This window comes from Panicum virgatum, chromosome 9N, assembly GCF_016808335.1.
Source record: "Panicum virgatum strain AP13 chromosome 9N, P.virgatum_v5, whole genome shotgun sequence".
NCBI classification, from domain to species: domain Eukaryota; kingdom Viridiplantae; phylum Streptophyta; class Magnoliopsida; order Poales; family Poaceae; genus Panicum; species Panicum virgatum.
In genome coordinates, this window is record NC_053153.1 from 21,861,245 (window position 1) to 21,885,478 (window position 24,234).

General features: G+C 50.7%; 2 protein-coding genes across 2 annotated transcripts; one reads left to right on the top strand and one right to left on the bottom strand.

The window, feature by feature from the left end:
- The first annotated feature begins 1,228 nt into the window (after window positions 1-1,228).
- LOC120688846 (putative ripening-related protein 5) lies at window positions 1,229-8,672 on the top strand. Its single transcript, XM_039971208.1, has 2 exons — window positions 1,229-1,823; window positions 8,198-8,672. The coding sequence occupies exons 1-2, from the start codon at window positions 1,267-1,269 to the stop codon at window positions 8,670-8,672; spliced, it is 1,032 nt and encodes a 343-aa protein (XP_039827142.1). The 5' UTR covers window positions 1,229-1,266.
- A 3,794-nt stretch (window positions 8,673-12,466) lies between these two features.
- On the bottom strand, window positions 12,467-19,276 carry LOC120689820 (alpha-galactosidase-like). Its single transcript, XM_039972237.1, has 15 exons — window positions 18,937-19,276; window positions 17,659-17,717; window positions 15,135-15,191; window positions 15,012-15,046; window positions 14,558-14,661; window positions 14,321-14,396; window positions 14,138-14,196; window positions 13,981-14,046; window positions 13,812-13,895; window positions 13,666-13,730; window positions 13,485-13,567; window positions 13,306-13,396; window positions 13,176-13,225; window positions 12,921-13,061; window positions 12,467-12,828 (listed from the first exon to the last, which is right to left on the bottom strand). Exons 1-15 carry the CDS (start codon window positions 19,161-19,163, stop codon window positions 12,745-12,747), a joined length of 1,281 nt encoding a protein of 426 aa, XP_039828171.1. The 5' UTR covers window positions 19,164-19,276; the 3' UTR covers window positions 12,467-12,744.
- Between the last annotated feature and the right edge of the window lie 4,958 nt (window positions 19,277-24,234).

Genomic DNA, 24,234 nt, shown 5'->3' on the forward strand with positions numbered 1-24,234 from the left:
ACAAGCCATATGAAAAGATTCAAAAAAATAGTAATTAATATTTTTCTACCATGATATTGGAAAAATTCAGAAAAAGAATCATCGAATTTGGAGTTGATATGAGGGAGAAATACAGATACAAGTTTTAATCAAGAATTAAAAGAAGAAAGACCAACTATACATGTCTTATTCATTTGAATCCATCTAGTTATCCATTTCCCTGTGTGTGTCTGCTGTTTTCCTGTGAGTATTCTAGTACCGACAAAGAAATTATGAATTTTCCTGTGTGTTCATGAATTTCCCTGTGAGTGTTTACCCAACCGACAAAGAAAACATTAATTTCCCTATGTGTTCATAATTTTCCCTGAGAGTTTTTACACAACCTACAAGTCAGATTGAATTTCCCTGTGTGTTCGATTATTTCCATGTGAGTGTTTCGGCAACCGACAAGGAAAATCGAATTTCCCTGTGGGTTTTTGGAAAAACACTCAGGGAAATTCGGCACACACAGGGAAAAAACGGTTTCCAGTTGATGATGCGCCATCTTAGTGAAAAATGGAAAATGACACATACAAAACACACACGTGCCGGTTTAGATGATAACACGTTATCAAAAACAAGTGCAAGAAAAAATAAATTTCTTGGCTCATCTAAACTAACCCAGATGATCAAAGTAACCCCAGCTCATCTTGCTTGAATAACCGCGCACTGATGAGCAAAATAGCAATCCAAATGCACGCTGGTGCTGATAGCTAGACAATGATAAATGTTTCACATCAGAGACGAAACCTAACTGGCTGCGATTCCCTCGTAATCGGTCCTCTCGGTCGGAGAGGAGGCAGGAGCCCAGGAGTTCCTGGCTCTGTCCCGGCCCGCAGCACCAGTGGCAGGCTTGGCTCCGAGCGCTAGCTCGCTTGCTGGGCCGGCAAGTAGCTGCGGGCCCTACAAAAAATCATGTGAGAAAGCAAATCGGAAATTACTCAGAGTTAGTTAAGAATTCCGTAGAAGAAATCCTCTCCACGTGTTCACATCAAACGAGTTCAAACCATTTCATACGGCACGGAGAAAAACAACTAAGTGGTGGCCAGATTGCCGTCTCGGGTAATCACATCCATCAAACCATTCGGTACGTCATGTGCATCAACGCAAGTTCATACTAATGTAACAAGAGGAAAGATAACTATATAATCTCATGCACGAAAAATCTCAAAGCATCAAGCAAACCAGAGCACAGGAAATAAGAGAAACAGAGAGAGCTTGAGCATTTCATTTTTCAGGGAAGCAAAGATGGCCACAGCCAGAGCTGTAGCCACCATGGCGATCTTCCTCCTGATCGCGCTCTCCGCCTCCCACATGGCGTCCTCCCTCCGCCTTGGCGTGTGCCGCGCCAGCGGCTACCTCCCGGGAAGGTCCGGCAACTGCGAGAAGAGCAACGACCCGGACTGCTGCGAGGACGGCAAGATGTACCCGCAGTACCGGTGCTCGCCGCCGGTGACCGCGAGCACCAAGGCCGTGCTGACGCTCAACAGCTTCGAGAAGGGCAAGGATGGCGGCGGCCCGTCGGAGTGCGACAACGCCTACCACAGCGACGAGGAGAAGGTGGTGGCGCTCTCCACGGGGTGGTTCAACAACATGGCCCGCTGCGGCCACCGCATCAAGATCTCTGCGAATGGCAACTCCGTGTACGCCAAGGTGGTGGACGAGTGCGACTCTGTGCACGGCTGCGACGACGAGCACAACTTTGAGCCACCCTGCGACAACAACATCGTCGACGCGTCGCCGGCGGTCTGGGACGCCCTGGGGCTCGACCAGAGCGTCGGCATGGTGGACATCTCCTGGTCTGAGGAGTGAGTGTCACTTGATGGTTGTGTCTGGTCTCTGTACAGTATGGTACGGTACGTACATGCCTTGTATGGATAGAGAGATTAGTAGTTGTGGCTCATTGCCTTATTCTGTATGCCATGATACTATATGGAATAAAAGGTGTAGTATAATTTTTTAAAGAATGGCAAGACATTTATCAAATATTGAAAGGTACCGTGCTCCTTTTCTACTAGGCACATTTCTAGCCCTAAACATTAATGCGTATTAAGTGTAGCTTAGCTGGTAAGATTTCTTGTGATGGATCTGCTACCTGAGTTCGAGTTCTTTACTTAACATACGTTCTCACATTTGGCTCAATCTCTCAGAGATGCTCACAGGGGTAGGGCTGTGTAATTGTATTCGTAGGCGTGACTGCGTGCATGTATATTAAGTGTCTGCATCTGTAATATGTTCAGCGAAAAGACTATGATATTATTCATTTTCCATCCATCAACAGTTGAAATTTTTATTTTCAAATTTTGCGGAATCTTATAATGTTATTTTTTGTCAATGTGGGGATGTGGCAAGAGAGATAAGATAGGACAGCCGCCAGACCTATAGCCGCCGCATCACTGCCAGACCCTCCAACCTCCGCTCCCTCGGTCCCCCTCCTCTATCCTTCGGTGGCCTCGCCGCCGATAGGTGGAGGAGCGGGGACCTGTTCTTTCATAGATTTGTTTAGTTATCTTTAGGGTTTGGTTCTCCAGCGACATCGACGAGGTGGTGGCGACGATGATGCTTTGGAATAAGGTCTCTCCGGTCTCTCTGTGACATTTCGAAAAATTTACCAAAATAAATCACGCGCTAAAAATAATTTTCAAAACTCTTTTCATCGTTGAGCTCAATCATTCCTAAACCCCTGAGCCCCATTTCCCCGAAACATCCCCCATCGGATCTCTGTCCCGACACCCAATTTCCATCACCGTTCCACTTCCCCTTTTCTCCTCGCTCCGCGTGCGTCGCCGTCCGACCAGACGTCGCAGCGCGCGTGGCCGACCGGCCCCGCGGTCGCCGCCGCGAATATCGTCGGCGCTCTCTCTCTCTTTCCTTTTCTTTTTCTTTTTCCCTTTCTCCATTTTCCTTTTTTCCTCCTTCTCCTTCCTTCCTCCCTCTCCTCTGCCGCGCTCTCCCGCACGCTGCTCAGCCCGGCGCCGTCCACACACGCGCGTGCGTCTGCTCCCGGCCTCCCCTCCCCGGCGCCCTCCTCGCCTGCCCCGCACGCCGTGCCCCCATCCCTGCCCACGCGCGCGCCCCGGTCCACGCGCACCACGTGGCCGTGCTGCTCGCCGCGCCGCCCGGCCGCCTGCCCACGCGCTGCGCGCGCGCCCTGTGCGCAGCACGCGTTCCACGCGACCCAGAGGCTCGCCGCACCACCACCACCTTCCCGTGCCTCGCCTGGCCGCCTCGCCGCTTGCGCCGCCGAGCCGCACTGCGGAACAACAGCGCCGCCGCCTCGCCGCTCGAGCCTGCTCGGCGACAAGCACAGCACCCGGGGCCCTCCACGTGCCTGCACACCGCTAGGACCTGCCCGAGCCGTCGCCCCGCCGTGAATCACGCTGCCGTCGCGCCGTGACACCGAGCGCCATTAAGGCTCGCCGCACCGCTCGCCGGCCTCCGCCGCACCCCGCCCGTTCCACCGCCTTACACCACCTATAAGTAGGCCTCCACGTCGCTCCCGAGCTCCACAACGCCGACCGCCACCTCTAGCCCTCCTTCCCAGCCCATAGAGCCGCCGCCACCACCATTGTCGCCCGCCTCCGCTGGCCGCCGTGGCCCGGCCGCCTCGTGCCACCTCTGCCCAAGGTAAGGGGCGCAATAGAATCCCCTCGCCCGGCGTCCCATTTTCCCCCTAGGCCTGGCCGCCGCCAGGCCCTGCAGCGCCACCGCTGCAACGGCCAGAGCCGCCCGCCGTGGCACCCCTCCTTGTGGAGCCCCTTTCTTGAAATCGAGGGGGGGATTGAAGCCCCGCACCTCCCTGCCCCTTTTCCCCTCCTCCCGGCCGCCCCCGTGGCCCAGGCCGCCGGCGAGGACCACCGCCGGCGCCCAGGCACGCCTCCCCTATTTTGGTCGCGGGAGAGAGGAGGAAGAAGGGCAAATATGCCCAAAACCCCCTACCCTTTCCCTATTTTAATTAAGAGTCCTTCCACTCTCAAGCCTTTTTGCAAAATAAACCCTCCCTTTTATTATATTCCAAAATAAACTCTTCCACCATATAACATTAATTCTAAATAACCCCTGACCTTTTTCAAAATAGCCCGGTTATTTTCTAAAAATTCCAATCAAGCCCTTGCTCTCTCAAAAATATTTACAAAGAGGCCCCTAAACCCCGGTTTAACCCTAACTACTCCTTTAACCTATCATTTAATGCGCCAAAAATCCTCCAATCGCCCCAAAACTTTACCACGCCTTTCATAACATAATTTTGGCTATGCTAATAGAAAATCACCTAAAAATATTACTCCTATCCCCATATCTTAATTGTTTTCGATTCGATCTCATCGATAAAACCTTTATTTCTTTTTCTTGATTGTGTGCTTGCTTGTGTGCATCGTAGATCACGGTGTGAACGAGGGAGAACCCTTCGACGAGCAGTACTGCGAGCAAGCGAATGAGGACTAGTTCCGCGACCCCGAACCCGAAGGACAATACCTCGATCAGGACTTCCTAGAAGGCCTTGAGAACGGCAAGTTCAATCTCATCCTTTGATGCATATTTTGTCCCAGTTTTATAAATACAACCTATTGGCCTGTTTTACAAAACTGCATATGTTTTGACTGCTGAAAACATGGTTGGATAGCCACCCCTTGATTTGTTATAACCATTAATTGACCACCTAGATTAATGTCTGAATATGATCTATTCTATTTGGATGTTAATCGCTGCTAGAATGCTTAGGACCTCGAACACAGTACAACTTATTTTATAAAAGGAAAATGTGTGAGTGTGTGGGAAGGAAAAATGTGAAATTTTCAAAAGATGAGTTAGATGGGATGGATGGCACTTATGTGTGAATTGTCGAATGGTGTGCTCGTACCTGTGTGTTAGACCAAGGTTGGGAGATATCCATCTCGTCACAATTAAGGACCGAGTTGGTGTGTCATCTTGCCTAACTCTACCATCGTGCAAACCACTCGACCGTTGTATGGGCAACGGCTTAGCATAAATCCCACTAGTTAATCTGATAGCCATCAGGAGAGCTGAGAGCAACGGGTAATCAAGGAGAAGGGATAAGCTCTGTGTGACTTATGCCCCGGTTAAACCTCGGTGATAGGTCGATGGCCCCTTGGTGGATCCCGTGGTGGCTAGTCAGGTCTAGCTAAGGTGGGTAATGGCTTTGTTGGGATCTGCACCGATACTAAGGTGATCATGTTGTGGTACCCCGCTTGTGGGTAAAGTTGCACACCTCTGCAGAGTTAAAATCTATTCGAATAGCCGTGTCCATGGTACTGGGCGAGTTACGGTTTGGTCACACAACTAGTATTTCTTCTGAGAATGGATGGGTTGGCGTGAGTCGTTTTGGAAAAGTGTCCGGCAGTTGTGCCGTGTGCTACGGCGGATGAGAAGTCTGATAGCAATCTAAAACTGGGATCATATGTGGATCAACCCCACGTATTACTCAGTACAAGATAATTGCTTTTGAAAACCATTTTCTTTCAAATAAACCCCTGCATAAAAATTAGCTTTCCGCAAATTAAACCCTAGCCTTATCCTTAATTTACCTGGTGCATTATAATTCTGTTTATACCCCCTCCGTGAGTGTGGTTGGACTTGCTGAGTACGTTTGTACTCATCCCATTCTTAATTTTTACAGAGGAAGATCCAGACTTCGTTCCCGAAGACGTTGAGTAGGGGTCCGTCCTGCACCCAACCTTGCCTGTGGATATGGTCACCCACAAGAAACTCCGTATGCCGCAAGACTCTGATGTCCTCTATGTATTTAATATTATTGTATGAGTTTTAGTTGTTATTCTCGCGATAGTGGCGCTTCACTGCCCATTACCGCGTAGAGTTGTACGGTGATGTACCATCTGATGTAATAAATGTGTTATCAGCCTCCTGGGACTGATATTGTATCACATTTAAGTCTTCTCTTATGAGGGGACGCTTCACTCTCCCTGCCTCGACGACGTCCGTTCCAGCACCGACGATGGCCACATGAGAGTTAGTTCTGCCATATCTGAAGGTTCTCTCCAGATCTTTGCAGTTAGTGTGTCAGTCAGGAGATGCAATTGGTTGTCCTGTGTTGTGGCGACTTCGACCTGTTCTTTGGATATATTCTGCATCAAGATCTGGTTTCTTCAACCCTCTATTTTGGTGGTGAAGGATTGCAAGCCTGTGCTGCTTGAGGTGTTCCTCCGGCCGATGTTCTTTCTGCGGTTACTAGATCTCGTTGTAAGCAGCAAATGGTTTTTGCGGTCTTCAAAGCCTTGTGTGTGGCGATGACGTTTGCAGGTGTCCCTTTCCCTTACTGTCGTTTCAGTGCATTTTTTTAAAGCTCCGGTGGACGACGAACAATCAGATGAAGAAGACGACCAGAGATCTCTTCAGTGCAATTTTATTTTCTTTATATCGTCTTGTGTCAAATTGTCCTTCTATTGTACTACCAATTATTTTCCTTAATATGAATCAGATATGAGACACCTTTTTGGTGTCTTACTAAAAAAAAGGGAGATAAGATAGTATTGTAGTCCTTTACAAAGCTATCTTCAAAACTTCGGGTTTCTTTTTCTGACATGTTATGGGATATATGTGGCATATATATTTTTACATATAAATTTGAAATCAATTGTGACACAAGATAATAAAAAAATATCACATGCTAACAAGGCATGATATACGAAAATGATTTTGCCTATTCGCTTGAAAAATTACAAGTTTGTGAAGTGGTCTAGCTTCAATTTGGGAAGATACATCTAAGAAAGAAAAGGCGGTGGTTCGTGGAGAGCGAGCCTTTGACGGAGCGAGCCACCTCCCGCGTACAGTGATCGGATTTACGATCAGAACCGTCACACTAGATTTACGATCGAAACCGTCACACCGGATTTACGGTCAGAACCGTCACACCAGCCTTTGCTGCAGTGAGCCGAAGATGTCGGATCCACTCGACGAGCTCTCCTCTCCCCGCCGAGCCAGCACCTTTGCCCCCCAAGGCTGGGGATGACTGGGCACCGCCACATTGCCCGGCGAGGGATGTCCGGAGCGGCGCGTAGACGAACCCGCATGTCTCGCTCCATGTACTCGGTACGGTACTAATCAAAGTAGCTACGATGATGCATTGCAAGCGGTGGTTCTGCAGGCGAGGCGAGGATTGGAGTGGGAGTCCGATCGGAGACACTGTCTGTCTGTCTTGCGTGCGCGGTACGCGAGAAGTGATCGGTGAAAGTGCAAAGACCCAGCAAGCTTGTCAGTCGCATGCACTGTGCGCGACTGCACGCACGTACGCGCGCGCGCCACCGCATGCATGCATGCTTTGTGCTGTATGCACACGTGATGATCACACACGCGTATATATACGTTTGCATGACCTATAAGCTCCGCAGACGAAGTTAAAATCAAACTTTTCTCAACTTAAGTTAATGCCATGTCATCGAACCACAATTTAAGTTAATGTTAAAAAAGTTGTTCTCATAGTTGACGGTTGAGAAGTGAAATGTTGCGCCGCGTAGCAAGGTTTAAAAACCACACTCGGCCTGCCCGGAGTGTAAAATGGGCTCCGGAGAATTAGTCAATTAGACACTGCATGTGCCGATGCAACTAGAAGGGCCGAACAGAAATTGTTCTACAGCATGGTGAGGAGCAGCTTGTTATTATCATGTAGCCTATGTACATCCCAGTCCCAGGTTGCTGTGTAGAACAAAATGCGTGGATTGGGTTGTGTTGGACAAAAAGCCGCAACTCCAAAATTCTTCGAGATTTTCGATTTACCAATTTGAATATGAAATTAACCTTTGCGGATCCCCCACGTTGCTGTGTAGAACAAATCCTCTCAACGTGTTCACGTCAAGCGAGTTCAAACCATACATACGGCACGGAGAAAAACAACTAGTTGGCCGGATTGCCGTCTCGGGTACGTCAATTCAAACCATTCGGCACGTCATGTGCATCAGCGCAAGTTCATACGAATGTAACAAGCGGAAAGACCAGTATATAATCCCATGCACGACTAATCTCAAAGCAGCAAGCAAACCAGAGCACAGGGCATAGCACAAAAACAGAGAGAGTTTAAGCATTTCATTTTTCAGGGAATCAAAAAGATGGTCACTGCCAGAGCTGCAGCCACCATGGCGATGTTCCTCCTGGTCGCGCTCTCCGCGTCCCACATGGTGTCCTCTCTTCGCCTCGCCGCCGGCCTCGGCGTGTGCCGCGCCAGTGGCTACCTCCCCGGCCAGTCCGGCAACTGCGAGAAGAGCAACGACCCGGACTGCTGCGAGGACGGCAAGATGTACCCGCAGTACCGGTGCTCGCCGCCGGTGACCGCGAGCACCAAGGCCGTGCTGACGCTCAACAGCTTCGAGAAGGGCAAGGACGGGGGCGGCCCGTCGGAGTGCGACAACGCCTACCACAGCGACGAGGAGAAGGTGGTGGCGCTCTCCACAGGGTGGTTCAGCAACATGGCGCGCTGCGGCCACCGCATCAAGATCTCTGCGAATGGCAACTCCGTGTACGCCAAGGTGGTGGACGAGTGCGACTCCGTGCACGGCTGCGACGACGAGCACAACTTCGAGCCGCCCTGCGACAACAACATCGTCGACGCCTCGCCGGCGGTCTGGGACGCCCTGGGGCTCGACCAGAGCGTCGGCATGGTGGACATCACCTGGTCTGAGGAGTGAGTGTCATTTGATAGTTGTGTCTGGTCTCTGCACAGTATGGTACGTACATGCCTTGTATGGATAGAGAGATTAGTAGTCGTGGCTCATTGCATTATCCTGTATAGCATGATACTATATGGAATAAAAGGTATAGTATATTTTTTAAAAGAATGGCAAGACATTTGTCAAATTTTGGAAGGTACCGTGCTTCCTTTCTACCAGGCACATTTCTAGCCCTTAAAATCAATGTGTATTAAGTGTAACTTAGCTAGTAAGGTTTCATGTGTGATTGATCTGCCCCCCATAAGATCGAGTTCTCGACTCAACATACGTGCTCGCATTCAGCTCAATCTCTCGGAGATACTCGTAGGGGTAGGGCTGCATGATTGTATTCGTAAGGGTGAGTGCGTGCATGTATATAAGTGTCTGCATCTGTACTATGTTCAGAAGACTATGATATCATTCATTTTTCAGCCATCAACAGTTAAACTTTTTTATTTTCAAAATTTGCGGAATTTTATAATGGTATTTTTTTGTCAATGTGGAGATGTGGAAAGGGAGATAAGATAGTATTGTAGTTCTTTACAAAGCTATCTTTAAAACTTTGGGTTTCTTTTTGACATATGTTCAGCGAAAAGACTATGATATCATTCATTTTCCAGCCATCATCAGTTGAACTTTTTTATTTTCAAATTTTGCGGAATTTTATAATGTTATTTTTTGTCAATGTGGAGACGTGGCAAGGGAGATAAGATAGTATTTTAGTCCTTTACAAAGCTATCTTCAAAACTTTGGGTTTTTCCCTGACGTGTTATGGGATATATGTGGCATAAATAGTTTTACATATTAATTTGAAATCAAATGTGACACAGGATAAAAAAATTATCACATGCTAACACGTGACGTCAAGGCATGATATACAAAAAAGATTTTGCCTATTCGCTTGAAAGATAACAAGTTTGTGAGGTGGTCTAGCTTCTGTTTGGGAAGATACATCTAAGATTGTGAGAAATCATTCGAAAAACAGGGCTCATTCTACATGTTCTTAAGGGGGTTATTATTAGCACACTATCATAGTAAGTCTATTATTTTCTGTTGAAATGACTGCTCTAATACGTCTGTGTGGCGCCATGGCGAGCAATAAAAAGAAACAAAAGGTGGTGGTTCGATTGAGAGCGAGCCCTTGACGGAGCGAGCCACCTTCCGCGTACAGCGGCCGGATTTACGATCAGGACCGTCACACCAAATTTATGATCGAAACCGTCACATCGGATTTACGGTCAGGACCGTCACACCAGCCTTTGCTGCAGTGAGCCGAAGATGTCGGATCCAGTCGACGAGCTCTCCTCCCCGCCGAGCCAGCACCTTTGCCCCCAAGGCTGGGGATGACTGGGCACCGCCACATTGCCCGGCGAGGGATGTCCGGAGCGGCGCGTAGATGAACCCGCGTTTGTCGCTCGATCTTCTCGGTGTGGTACTAATCAAAGTAGCTACGATGATGCATTGCAAGCAGACAAGCGGTGGTTCTGCAGGCGAGGCGAGGCGAGGATTGGAGTGGGAGTCCGATCGGAGACACTGTCTGTCTGTCTTGCGTGCGCGGTACACGAGAAGAGATCAGGGGCGCGCGTCGGGTGGGGGGGCCGAGCCGGCTGAGACATGACGCGCGTCCGCACCGCGAGGCCGCGCAGTTATATACTCTACGGAGTAGTACGTACGCGTACGCGTTCTAGACCGTAGACGAGACGGACACGGACTCCATGAAGGACGGCCGGGTCCGGACCAGTATCTTGTGTGTGTAAATGGAACGTAACGCCGCGCACGGGGCCACCTTCGTCAATCGTCATCATGCATCGATCATCACGCGGCCCTGCACCGTCGTCCTCACGAGTAGAATGAAGCGATCGGTGAGAGTGCAAAGACCCAGCAAGCTTGTCTGTCACGTGCACTGTGCGCGACTGCACACGTGATGCATGATCACACACACGCGTGAATATACGTACGTTTGCATGACCTAAGCTAGCTCTGCTGGGGTTTCACAGATCACCGGTCAAAGACAAGACGCAGCATGCATGTAATTAGCCGACGCGTTCGAGTACGTAGTCGGCGGTCAGCGGGAGCAGAGCCGGCAGCCGGGAGGTTTACCTGCGCACACTGCATGCAGTGACTCAGTGAGCCGGCGGATCGGGCTATAGATGTCCATGCAGCCCGCAGCCCATTAGCCCGTCCGAAGCACGGCGATTTTGGCCCGGCCCAAGCACGGCCCGGCCCGGTCCAAACCGTGCCCGGGCTGGCCCGGCCCGCTCCCCATGCCCGGGCTTGGGCCGTCACCCCAGCCCGTGGGCTGGCACAGCTCGGCACGAAGTTAGCAGGCCGGCCCGGTAACGGCCCGCTAACTCCAGCGCCCCGCTCCCCCTCCCTTGCCCCCGTGAAGATCCGCTGCCCGCCCGCCCCCTCCCCCCCGCGCAGATCCGCCGCCCCTCCCCCAGCGCAGCACCAGCACCCCACCCGCCTGGCCGCCTCCCTCGAACGCCGGGGGCCAGCGCCCCGCTCCCCCTCCCCTGCCCCCATGAAGATCCACCGCCCGCCCGCCCCCTCCCCCCTCCGCGCAGATCCGCCGCCCCTCCCCCCAGCGCAGCACCAGCACCCCACCCGCCTGGCCGCCTCCCTCGAACGCCGGCGGCCAGCGCCCCGCTCCCCCTCCCCTGCCCCCGTGAAGATCCGCCGCCCGCTCGCCCCCTCCCCCCTCCGCGCAGATTCGCCGCCCCTCCCCCTCCACCCTCCAGGGCTCCAGATCCGCGCGCGTTCAGCATGGATGGCGAGCTGCACCCCGCGGCGCCCTTCACCTCGCCGCTGCGACCGCGAGTCTGCGACCGGCAGCAGCGAGACGCCAAGACCGCGACCCCACCGGCCCGCCCCCCGCCACTTCCTCTCCTTGCCGGCTCGCGCCCTCCCGCTCTCTGCGATTCTCTGCCGCCGTCGCCGGTCCGCCGCCCCTCCCACGGCCTACTACCGGCACCCCCTTCGTGGGCCGCGGGGGGCCCGAGCCCGACAAGTAGGCCGGCCCGGCACGAAACTGGCCCACGGGCCCGTGCTTGGGCCGTCGGGGAAGCCCGTGGGCTGACCCGGCACGGCCCGCTAAGAAGTAGGGCCGGGCCAGGCACGGCCCGGAGATGACCGGGCCAGGGCGGGCCCGGGCGCGGGCCGGGCCGGGCGGCCCGAATGGCCATCTATAGATCGGGCGTGCAACGATGATAGGCGGCAGCTATGCATGAGTGCATGACGGGCCACCGAACCGCGCGTGTGGGATCCACCCGGGCACGCATCTTTGTGGGCCGTGTTCGGGCCGAAAGCCAGCCCAGGAGGCAGTACTTCTCGGAGCATAGTACCCGGGAGTTCGTCTCAAGTCCAATAATTCCACACGGCATGTGTGGTTAGCTCAACTCATTTGAGAATTTGATTGATGATGAATTTGTGCTTACATCATGTACTTTATACTTGGATGGTTTCCTCTGTGTTTCACTCTAGGAAGGATTTGATGCTGCTCTTTGAAAGCACACAACATGTGTGCACACAACATGATGCAGTACCAGTCATGGAAGTTCTGCAAAAACGGGATCGAACAGGCGAAGCAGATCAGATCATTAGCTTGTGCCAGCTGAACGAGGTCACCGTACAACGAAACCAACATGTTCACAACCAAAACTTGAGGTGTGGTAACCAAAACCCGGTGAAACCGGACAATGTACAGGGCGACATGGCAAGGTTAGAAGTTTGAATATTTATGCCACTCTGAAATTCACGTACTCATAGGGTCATAGGGATAGTGGTGGGCAAGCCAATTTATTACTGCTGCAACTTTCGTTACAAACATTTTCAGTAATGCGTCGACATTTGACGGCGCCTTAAATACACTTACAGATTATTTCTGCATAACACTCTTGCCTTGTATTTTTCTCGAATCACTCTTGCCTTGTATAGCCAAATGAGATCTCATTTCCTTCTCTTAACTCTTAAGGATCCTTGCGTGCATACACTTTTTCTGAATCCTGATTGAATGGCTGCATCCCACGCTACGGACTCATTCTTCCATAAGTTACTTTGGCGTCAGAACATACATCTTGCAGTCATGAGGTGCCACTGAAGCTGATAATTGGCCCTGAGCTGAGAACGACGAATGCTGCAGAAACAAAATGGAATATGAATTCTGAACGATCAGCCTTCATTACTTGATTATGGTAAGCTACTGTGATCTGAAGAAAGCAAGCATACCGCCCATAGATCGCGAGCAGTGACAGCAGTGGATGAAGCGAGCCCGATGCTTGACCATTGAGCGGTGATGGTTGCCTGGTAGCCCTGCCGGTTCCAGAGAACCACAGCCTTCCTGTTGTTGCTGAGCGGCCCAGCCCATACCTGTAAAAGCACACAACACTGTTAGCTTCAGAATTTTACTAAATCTCTTTGTAGTTTTGCTGTAAAGCAAAGTGCTTGGTGGAAGGGACTAATGCAGAGGTTGTGGAATACTACCTCTAAGCCATTGTTGGATTGCACTTTCTTTCCTTGGACGCCTAGACTATCTGTTCAGAAAATTGTTGTGTCAGTATAATGAAAACCCATACAATCATAGGAGTAGGTAAAAATGCAAGAGAAGTCATGCCTTGGTTGACAGCAATGACTTCCCAGTTGCTGAGTATGTCCTTCGTCTGCTGGCTCATTGAGCGTACATCGCACCCGATCAGAAGAGGAGCCTGCATAAGGCAAGACAGGTTTGCAGCAATGAAACTGAAGAACGTTTAGCATTGTAAGAGCACTGTTAACATGCAGAAAATTTAGTACCTTGGCAAGTGCCCAGATGCTGAAGTGGGAGCGGTACTCCGCCTCAGACATACCACCGTTGCCCACTTCAAGCATGTCAGGATCTGATGTTGGAATGCAACATAATCTATTCATCAGTTGGTAGTTCATGATTCATGAATGTTCAGGCATGAACAGAATCGTCTCATGTCTGAACTCTTACCGTTCCATCCACCAGGTCCGGCATAGGAGGCCCATCGGTCATTCTGGTCTGCACGAGATGTCATGCTGAAATATAAAGGTAACTATGGTCAGTCCTGTAAATTTCAGTTGTTAACCAAGTTGTTAGCGGTATGAAATAAGCAGCACCTGCCCCAGTTGTCAGCGATATCATCAGTTGTTCTCCAGCTGTTGCCCATGCTGCCTGCCCAGGTAGCAGGATTTTCTCTTCCCCTGTATAGATAAGACACAGTTGAAGAAACAAGGACCAGTAACCCTTCTTCCTTCTGGACAGAAGTGTTCCAAGGAGGAAACTCACCATTCACACAACGAGAAGAAGATGTTCTTTCCATAGGTCTTCATGGCATTGCTCATTTTAGTATATCTGCAACAACCATAAGAAGTTACTCAGCAATCTATCATAAAATGCCCCATGCGTTGATCGCTGCACAGTTTAAGGTATCGTTCTCGTTTACCTCTCCATTACACTCCTGCCAGCATCATTACAGTTATCATATTTCAGATAATCAATACCCTGCAGGTGTAGAAGAAGAATGGAGAACATAAGAAAGTCAGAACTCAAAAACATCAAATGATTAGCCAATTTGTGAATGTTGATTCGGCATAAATCGTCAGGTAACAAGTAGAAAGAGATATACCCAAGATGAGAATGTTTTTACATCCTGCTCTTCATGATCAAGTGATCCTGGCATTTTTTGACTGCACGTCCGTGTCCTGAAGGAAATAGTGGCAGTTCAGTACAAAGTTCATTACCAGTTTGTTACTACAAATTATTGGTTCGCTTGGGTATTAAGGACTACAGTTACTGTAGGACGATAATAAATTAGCTCTCTTGCTATCATAACATTGATTTGATAGCTAGCAGCCTAGCATACCCAGCATCACTGTAGATTCCAAGCTTCAGCCCTTTTGCATGCACATAATCCGCTAGTGCCTTGATGCCAGAGGGGAAGGTTTGTCTATTTGCAACAAAGTTACCCTGAGAAACAATAATGCAAATTTGTCAATAACAACAGTACTAAAACGCAGTCAGGTCGACATGTAAAAAGTAAAAGAAAGAAGAGTATGATTTGGCAACTGGGTCACAGAAATTTGTAAAAATGAATCACTTCACATAACTCATTGCAACAATCTACTGATAACAGTTCAGTATTTAAGTCCTCATTAGCACTTTTTTTTAATTTCTCCATAGTCTAGTGAATCATCTCAATGACTTTCTGTGCTTTCTAGAAGTTCCTCTCCACAGATTCACTGATACTAATGCTGAAAATGATGGGGGTGGGTTAGTGGTTAGCGTGTTGCATCTGTAGGAAAATTTGATCTTCTTACCTGGTAGTCCCTGTCAGATTCTGCCCAGCAATCATCTGAAAGAAGATATGGAGAGCATTTCAGCTAAGAGCTACTCTGTGCAGGATACATCGTACGAGATGGGGTTTAGATCACAATCCATACCTATATTAACATATTCGTAGCCCAGTTTTGCCAGACCAGTGTTGACCAGTGCATCAGCTGAATAAAAGTGAAGCAGTTTGAGCAAATTAGGGATACCAAGTGCTTTCTCTAAAACAAATATGTATGGAACAATAGCAAGTTTATAAATAGTGTTGAAAGTAGGGTTTTTGCAACATAACAACTCCTTTTTGCGTTATTCTATTGCGACAACGATCACAGGTCATTTTCCCTGCATCAACTACCCATGACATAGGAGTAGTGACTAAGTGGTTCAAGCGCTAGTCACAGTTAAAGGTCAATAGAGACAGTCCAAGAGGAGCAGGTACATGATCTGCATCTATCCTCCTCCTGTTCGAACTGGTTGGTTAGGCTGCACTTATCGTTGCCTGACCCAACTTGCTGGGCCAAACGTCCTTTTCCAATGCCTTCATCCATCAACAACCACATAGATTCTATAGACCGTGGTGTCACTACAGTCAATTGAATTTTGCTGTCCTATGGAGAATGGACCACAAATTTTCAGAAAACTGATGGGGGCGATTAATGTATCCGGTCGTAAAGGCCTTATCTAGATTTGTTCAGAGATCTGCCCTGCACATGTCGTGGACATCCACGATTAATTCAGTTATTTTTAAAACTCTTTTGCCAGGGAACAAGCGAAAGAATCAGTGGAGCCCTTTTGTCAACCGTATCAGAATGGGCTCTGCTCACCAACTAACATAGAAAAACTTTGGTGCGCACTGTACAATTTGTTTTGGAAATGGACCCTCTCCCTTTGTATCCACTTCATATTTCTGCTACGAAACTTTTCTTGTGCTAGTTGGCACTGCACTAACACATCGTTCACACTTGTGCTGGAACCATAACCCTGAACTCTGAAGATGTTTTTTTTTAATCAGGTCGGTCTGAACTCTGAAGTAGGGACGTACTAGCTGAACAACACTACTCCTACCGCACTGATTGATTCATTAGCGCATGAGTTGAAAGGCAAAAGCATCTGAGTCTCAGATCCGATCCGGGCTGGTGCTGAAAGAATAAAAGATGAGCTAGAGATTTGGAAGACATGGAACGGGAGAGGAGGGTTGGGAGAATCTGGCAATGTGCGGTGCAGCTAGTTTGGTTGTCGTCTTCCTTCCTTCCCCCTCCATGACTCGCCCCTTCGATTGGCTGCCCGCGAGCTGTAAACACCCAACAACTCTGCGGCCAGGAACTTGGAATTTTTGCCGGCCGACATCGATCCTCCGGTGGTGAAAAACTCGCGGTATCCGATGGCCGTGTCCGGTCTGGCCTCGGCGCGCGTGCGACCGTGTCGTGCTGCTGGTGGCCTGCCGATCCGCGTGTTGTCGCCGATGGCAGGACGGTTTGTTGGAGCATGGTGGTTTACGAATTACCATTGACTCTGTTTCTTGTTATCTTTTGCTAAAAAGCTAAGGTGTTGTGAATTCGTGAACTGCTTGCATCTCCTTTTCAGTAATCAGTGACGCCGTGCAAATCCGTGAAGAACGTGGAGGATTCTCGCATCACACGTACCGCCACCGACACCTCTTTTGATGGTCAGCCTGCAAACGATGCGGCTCGGAGCGCCCCTGAACATGAATCCTCCGCTCCTCCGGTGTCCAAGGAGGTTCTAGGTACAGCTGCCCCGTCAAATCCGCGGGTAGCCGGGGGGCAACCCACCTGCACAAGTGCACCGCTCGTCATGGCTAGCTGCTGCCTCGGCGACGGTAGGCAGCTGTGTATTGGCTAGGTGATGGGACATATCGATGAGAACAGCAGGGGTGGTTCGGGTCACCCCAGGGTCAATGGCTCACGGACTCAATTGTACCTCTTTTATTCAGGGGCGATCCGTTTTGAATCGTTACCTGATTTAAGGGGCGGAGCGAGTCCAAGAAGGGATCGAACCGGACCCCTTGGCCGATTTGATGGTTTCCTGACCTGCACACCCTTCCCCTTGGAGCGTTGTGAGCTTCTGGCTAACCACTACCGGTGGTGCTGATGCAGCTTGCATTGCGCACAGCACCACCATCCATCACGCTTCCAACCCAGACAAACTTATTGATCCAAAAAAATAAACAGACAAACTTAGAATGGCTGGTCGTCCTTTCAGAGAAAGGGAGATTTAAAGCGGATCGAGACCGAACAAAATCCTCTCTCGTGCAGAGAGCGCGCGTCGCCGGAATTTGCTGATGCGTAGTACATGCCACCCAAACCAGCAGGGTGCTAACGTGAGAACGCCTAACCGATCGGATCTGCCAAACAAGCAGGCGCCATCACAAAAGCTGAAAGGGATGGGGGTATGGCAGAGTCGACCTCGCAAAATGTTTTTTTTCCAACTCCTTTTTCTTTCCGAGAGAACAGGCAAAATATATTTATTTTTACTCTTTTTTTTGGGTTGGGGGGGGGGGGGGGCGTTCAGTGTGATGTCCACTTCGTTGTCGAGGGAGGCTACCAAGGGTGAAACTGAAAAGGGGCAGGATGGAGAACTGGAGGTGGGGTGGGCACTGGGCAGGAGGAGCAGGCGTACCTGTCTGCTTGATGAGGTCCTCGTTGATCCCGCAGCCGAAGTGGTTCCAGCTATTCCACCTAACCCACATTTCGTCACCAGAGAGACCAGAGTTAGCAACTGGTTAATTACTGCACAAATCAGTGTACTACACGTGATGTGAGCATGATTTGCACTGCACACATGTCTGCTGCTCTTGTCTGACCCTGACGTCGCGGCTAGCACATTACAAGCAGCAGTGGCTCAAGTAAACTTACAGTACAAAATACTACTGTACTAGACAGTGGTGTTAACGGCAAGACTAGTCCAGCAACCACTGAAATTACCGAACCCAAAGTAATTAACCGAAGCCCCCAACTACTTGCTCTTTCGCCCGGAACAGTGGCGGGTCGACAGCTTGCCTCGAGGCCGGCCGGGCAGTTGAGCCACGCCGGGCACGGTGACAGAGAGGCTCCAAAGATACGCAGGAAAAGGCGCGAGGCGAAAACAAAGGGGAAAGGCGAAAGCGCCAAAAAAAAAGGGCGGATCTTTCTGCCATTTCCGTGGACGTGCTCCCTCCCTGCAGTCATCACTCTGGCAGTATCTCATCGCCCCGTCTACCCGAGAGGGTTTACATCTCCACGGTTTCACTACGACCCAAATGGGAATTTTTAGCCGTGACGTGACGTGCCCGTGCGAAAAATTCCTGCGCGCGTCGAGCCGGACGGCGGGGGCAGCCGGGCAAGAGGAGGAGAAAAAAGGGGTCACCATGTACGCCGCGGGCACCGGTTCCTCCTCCTCTGCCACCGGCGAGGACGCCAGTCGCCGGGGGAAAGGGAAAGGCGCGCGGGGAGGCAAGAGAGGAACCAAAAGGGGCTTTCTTTAACAATGGGCCGGCGGCGGCGTCGAGCCCAGCTCCAGCCAGCCATGATGAAAGCGGAGCTCTTTTCAGAACGGGATTGACCCCGTCGTGCGTCGTCCCTCGCTTCCGACGCAAGCCAAGGACATGTCCGTTCCCTCCCCCCACAAGTTTCGCGCCCGCGAGCAGCGGCTCGCCTCTCAGCCTCACTACCCCCCTCGCTCTCTCCGCCCATGGCGAGACCCGGCCATCGTTGGAGATTGGCTGGTGGTGCCGTTTCCGAGCGACGAGCGGACGAACGCGAGCTTCGCCGGAGCGTGCGTGCGCGACCAGCAACATCGAAGAACAGCAAGCAGAGAGGTTGGGCGCAGAGCCAGCATCGGGGAGGCCGCATAGCAATGGCGCGGCGGAGGCGGGGCTAGTGCAGCGCCGGCAGCGGCGAGGCGTGCGTATGTACGTACCCCATCTGCGGCGTCCGGCCGAGGCCGTTCTCGAACGTGCGCCGCCGCGACCGCGAGCGCCACGCGTACCCGCGCCCGTGCCGGGCCCGCCTCACGGCGCCGCGCAGCTCCTCCGTCCAGTTGCCGATGGCAGCGGGGGCCCTGGACGCCTCCGACGCGGTCACGGCCGCCGCCGCCGCCACGAGGAGCGCCAGCAGCAGCGACGGGGTGCTCGGGCCGCGCGCCATGCCCGGCGGGGAGTGGAGCCCTGCTGCGACCGGCAGAGCAGAAGACGGGGAAGGGGGGGCTGTGCAGGAGAGGGGTTGGGGCGCTGTAGCCTGTCGGATGGGGGACGCGGTTACTGGGGCGGGGGAGGCCATTATATATAGCCGCGGGAAAGGTGGCGGTGGGTCCCGCGGTGTCAGCAAATTCTACTGTGTACGTATTTTATTTTCGTTTATTCTGCGCTGCTTGACCTGTGTCGCGGGCCAACTAGTCTCTTGCGTCCACCGATCGGTCTAGCACGAGCTGGCGCGCGTGACCGATCGGTCGCTTCACGCGTACTGGGGCCCAGCCGTCAGTAGCAGTGACCACGGGCCACGGCACACACAAAATCTTTTGCCCTCGTACTGTCCTGCCGTCTTTCCGAGCTCAAACTTGAGGATGCGGCACGCATATACAGATCAGGGACAGTCGTGTCGTTGAGTGCGTGAGAGTCGGCCAGTTACGGAGATATAGCACTTGTTCTCCAATATAAAATGTTCGGTACAAATATATACTCTGTAGAGAGCTGTACATTTCTAATTTAGTTCCATCTAAATTTGAGTCCTCAACTCGACTCGATATAACTAAGCACTTGCAGTGATTTCGTTAATCTCTGAATGTATCCTATATTTCGGAGAGTCGTATAGGTGCTCATAAAGTGTGTGTGTGTGTGTGTGTGTGTGTGTGTGTGTGTGTGTGTGTGTGTGTGTGTGTGTGTGTGTGTGTGTGTGTGTAAAATTAAGGGTGTGAATGCCCATATATATACATTTGTTGGGTAGGGTAACCTATGCATATGCTATATATATTTAGCAAAAAAAATATAATGCTAATTTTTACGTTTTAATCTAGATGGTTTCTAAATAATTATGATAGGACTTGTATTTGTGATCAGAGATAGGTGGTCAAGGATTTAGGATTTGTACGTAGGGCGCGTTCTTTTTCCTGCCCCCAACAAATTCATCCGCTAATGCGGACGTGGCTCAGGCGGCGGATCCATCAAAGTAATGTTTTTTTTACGCGAATCCATCAAAGTAATGGCCATGCTCCTATTGTATTATGGCAATATGCACGTCAGCAACTTAGAAAACTGGACAAGGTTCGATGTTAGTGCAATCACTAAAGCAGTTCACGGTTCCTTGTGTTTGTCTTCCCATTACCATCTCATGGTCGCTGGTGTCTTGTTGCCACTTAGTTCGGGGGGATGCAGCAAAAGCCAGCCCATTCCCTTTCCCGCGCACTCAAAGCAAAAGCGACGATTTCAAGCAACAATTTCCGACCCTTTTTCTCCTTTTTGGCGCCATGCATGCACGATCTTTTGGAGAGGTGAAAGTGGCCCACAAAAAATATCCCACTACAAACATTTTCTTAGGTGACCTTCATTTTTATAATGTTCAGATATATCAAACATTTTTTGCCCATTTCGACCAACACACACCGCATACCGGATGGTGTACCGTGTACCGACCTCCATATTACAAACAAAATTACAAACAAATTTTAACCTCTTTTCAAGCGATTATGTTTGTTGATCCCCCTGCCTAATGCTTTGACGATAAAAATAAATAAAAAAAGGTATACCACCACTGGCAATGCTCGATGACCATGGCGGCCGTGCGAGACCGCGAGCGAGTGGACGCATGCCGCGCCGAGGATGGGCATGCAAAGCCGGACGTTGACGCACGATACAGAGACAAAGACCATCCTGTCCCCCACTCCGGCTATGGACCATCCTGTCCCCCACTCCGGCTATGGATCCGATCTGCTGCTCCTCGAGAGCCGGAAATCCATGGAGAGCGTTCAGACTCTCAGGCGGCAACCTTCAGAGGGATTCAATTCAGAGCTCTCGGACGACCGGCGTTACCGGTGGCTCAATGGTGGGGGGTTTCAGTGCAGCTAGAGCTCGCTAGTGGGCAGGGAGGTGATCCCGGCGGCCCTGCCTGGTCGCCGCCGCTGCGAGTCGCGTTAGTGGACGGTGTCGTCACGCGATCACCTGATCGCTTGGCCTCTAATCCTTCCATTAACAATCAGAGCAACCGTATCGAGCTGCTAGCTAGCTGCATGCATGATGGGGCGTGGTGGCTACTAGCCTGTAGTGGATGTGACTGAAACGAAAAGAAATGGGCATATGCGATAAAACAGAAAAAATGGAGTTGGCCAACAAACAGCAACATCATCAATTCAAGGATAAAATGGCACAGCGCATTGTTGACTTGGTTACGTTGTGCGGTCGTGGGAGTCCCATCGCCGGCTGGCCGCAAATGTTCATCAGATAATAAGAAGGCCTTTGGATTGGGTGTTTTTTTCTTCTTCTGTTTCTTGAAAGCGTTGTGGTACGTACTGATGGGAAAAACTCGACGGCGACCTTGTTTTTTTGCCCCCATGGTGAGAGCGATGTGGTGGTGTGTAGTAATCAACTCGATGCTTATCGTGTCGCTCAATAAAATGAAAAGGTAGAACATTACTGATGATGTCTATCGCTTGTGGATTTGTGGATGCACTTGGACTGTGTGTTTGACCTCTGCCAGCCTGTGTGATCATGAGGTTTATCTTTAGCTATTGGAGGGTGCCCCACCTTCCAGTATTAAACCGAACTGATTGTAGGCACGAGTAAGCTAGATACGGCGACCACGCTTACCTGATAACAAATCCGCGAAAAGTGGTATAAAATCTGCTGAAATTTCAGCACTACCGAAGAGACCTGCTTTCGGTCGTTCGCATCACTCCCTTAAGTAGAATATCGTGGGAAATTATTTAATTCATCAATCGAATATTTGATGAGCGAATCCATTTGCCATTTCGGATCTTCAGTACTTGCCTGAATTAGACTAACTACGGTTTTGAAAATGTTACGAAAAAAAATGGATGGAAGTTCGTGCGGACGGCATGATACTAGGTTAAAAACATTTACACAAGGCATTAAGGCAAGGCAGCAACGAATGACGACAGACGGAGAACCCGTAGCCGGAGTGTTGGACTTGGGCAGGAAAACACTGCATCCGCGTGCACTTTGCAGTGTACTACGAGTTCAAGCAGGGGTGCCTTGATCTCCACGGAGAGCACCGGCCGGCCGGATGAGTTCGCAGCAGGTCCAGGGCATGGGCGCACCGCACGTCCGCACCTGCGGCAGCGCGCCGGCCCCGCCCAACCAACACATGCGCGCGCGCCACTTGCTTTCTGGCTGCTGACGCCGCGGCCATCCCGCTGCCCGTACGGGGGCCCGGCGCCGCTGCCAGGGCAGGGCAGCACAGCTGCTCAGCTGCAGCCGGGGCCGTAGCTGCCAGGGGCCCAGGGGTTCCCGCACTCGCACGCGTCGGCGCGTGCCGCGGCGCGCGAAGCGGAGACGCCAGCGATCGAAAAGGAACGCGACGCGCGCGCCCGCCGTGGTGGTGCTGCAGCAGCCCGGCAGACGGCAGCTGCCTGCCGCATAGTGGGAGCACGAGCTGGATCCCGTACGTGCCGGGAGGCGCCGATCGCGCGAGCGGTTTCGAGCGCGGCGCCGGTATCCTCTGCTCGCCGTCGCCGTCACCGGCTGGCCTTGCGTGCACTGCACGTACGCGCCCCGTGCGCCTTGTTGCCCGCCGAAACGAAGCGGACTCAAAAAGAAAAAAAAACAAATCCATCTCGTCCCATATATATATATATATATATATATATATATATATATATATATATATATATATATATATATATATATATATATATATATATATATCTCCAAACGGGCTGCACGGCATGACGCTATGTGGCACGGCTAATTCCCCATGTCTTATCCATTCAAGGCGCTAATCACCTTCGCATTTGTTTGGCATTGTTCGGTTGGAAGACATGGGGAAGCAGAGCTCCAGAGCAACATGCTCTCTGTTTCTGACCTCTCGAGCTCTGCCGCTGGGATAGGCCAAAATGCTCTCTACTCAGTGGGATTCTTCACATCTCCTGCCACATTTATTTTCTTAAGATGCTCACAAGAGAACAACTTCTGATTGCATGTGTGCCTTCCGTCATGGAGTGTGGTTGCCAAGTGACGACGACGCCGGTTGGTAGTAGGAGCTGCGTCTTCTGCTTTTTTTTTATTCCTTTCAAGCACGTAGGAGTCAGTACTGATGCGCTCCATGGCCAAAGGAACGGAGGATGACACGGTCTTTCATCTGCGCTTGCTCCACGCGATGGTCGGCATCGGCAACGATGCGGATCGGCGACGAGGGAACGCTGGCTGGGTAGCGTCGGCCGGAGAGCGCGAGAGAAGGGAAAATGGGGTTGAGCCTAAAAAGCAAAAAGGGGGAAATAACACTATAACTTTCTGACGTGCAACACTGTATCACTTCTCTGTCTGTCCCAAACTACTCCACCGGTCCTAAAATATAAGATATTTTAATTTATTCTAAATCAAATTGGTCTAAGTTTTACTAAATTTATACAAAAGAGTAACAATATTTTGAATGTTAAATGAGAATAATTAGATCCACTATGAAATATATTTTCATAATTTACTTATTTGATGCGTTAGATGTTAATATTTATCTTTATAAATTTGATCAAATTTAGACTAATTTAAATTAAGATGGAGTAAAAAAAATTATGTTTCAGGACGTGTCGTTTTAACTCTTTTAGCCGTGAGAGCGTTTTCAGTGGAACGCCGTCTCTCAGCCTCTCTGGTGGTCCCAAGCTGCCCAGATCCAATCATCGCGTGCATGCATAGGGGCACAAAACGATGTTTCCAGCGACATGCCGGCAGTGGTTGGAGGCAGTGAGCAGGTATAGACGTATAGTGATTGAACAGTTGGTAGTCGATTAGCGAATAGTGATGGACTGTATGTGGATGGGCTGCTTTATCCGTGAACGGATGTTTCTACTCGATCCCGGAGGATTTATTTCTTTTTCTAACTGGTTGCAGCAAGCCTGCAACTACCGTACCTCCCCTTGATGCTCCGAGGAGCATGATAGCGGTAGCTGCACGGCGAGTTGGCGACCGTACCTTTGATTTGTTTAGCCTCGAAGCAGTGTGCGATGATGGCGCCACGAAGAAATAGGAAAGCAGAGCCGGGCACCGCTTGCTGG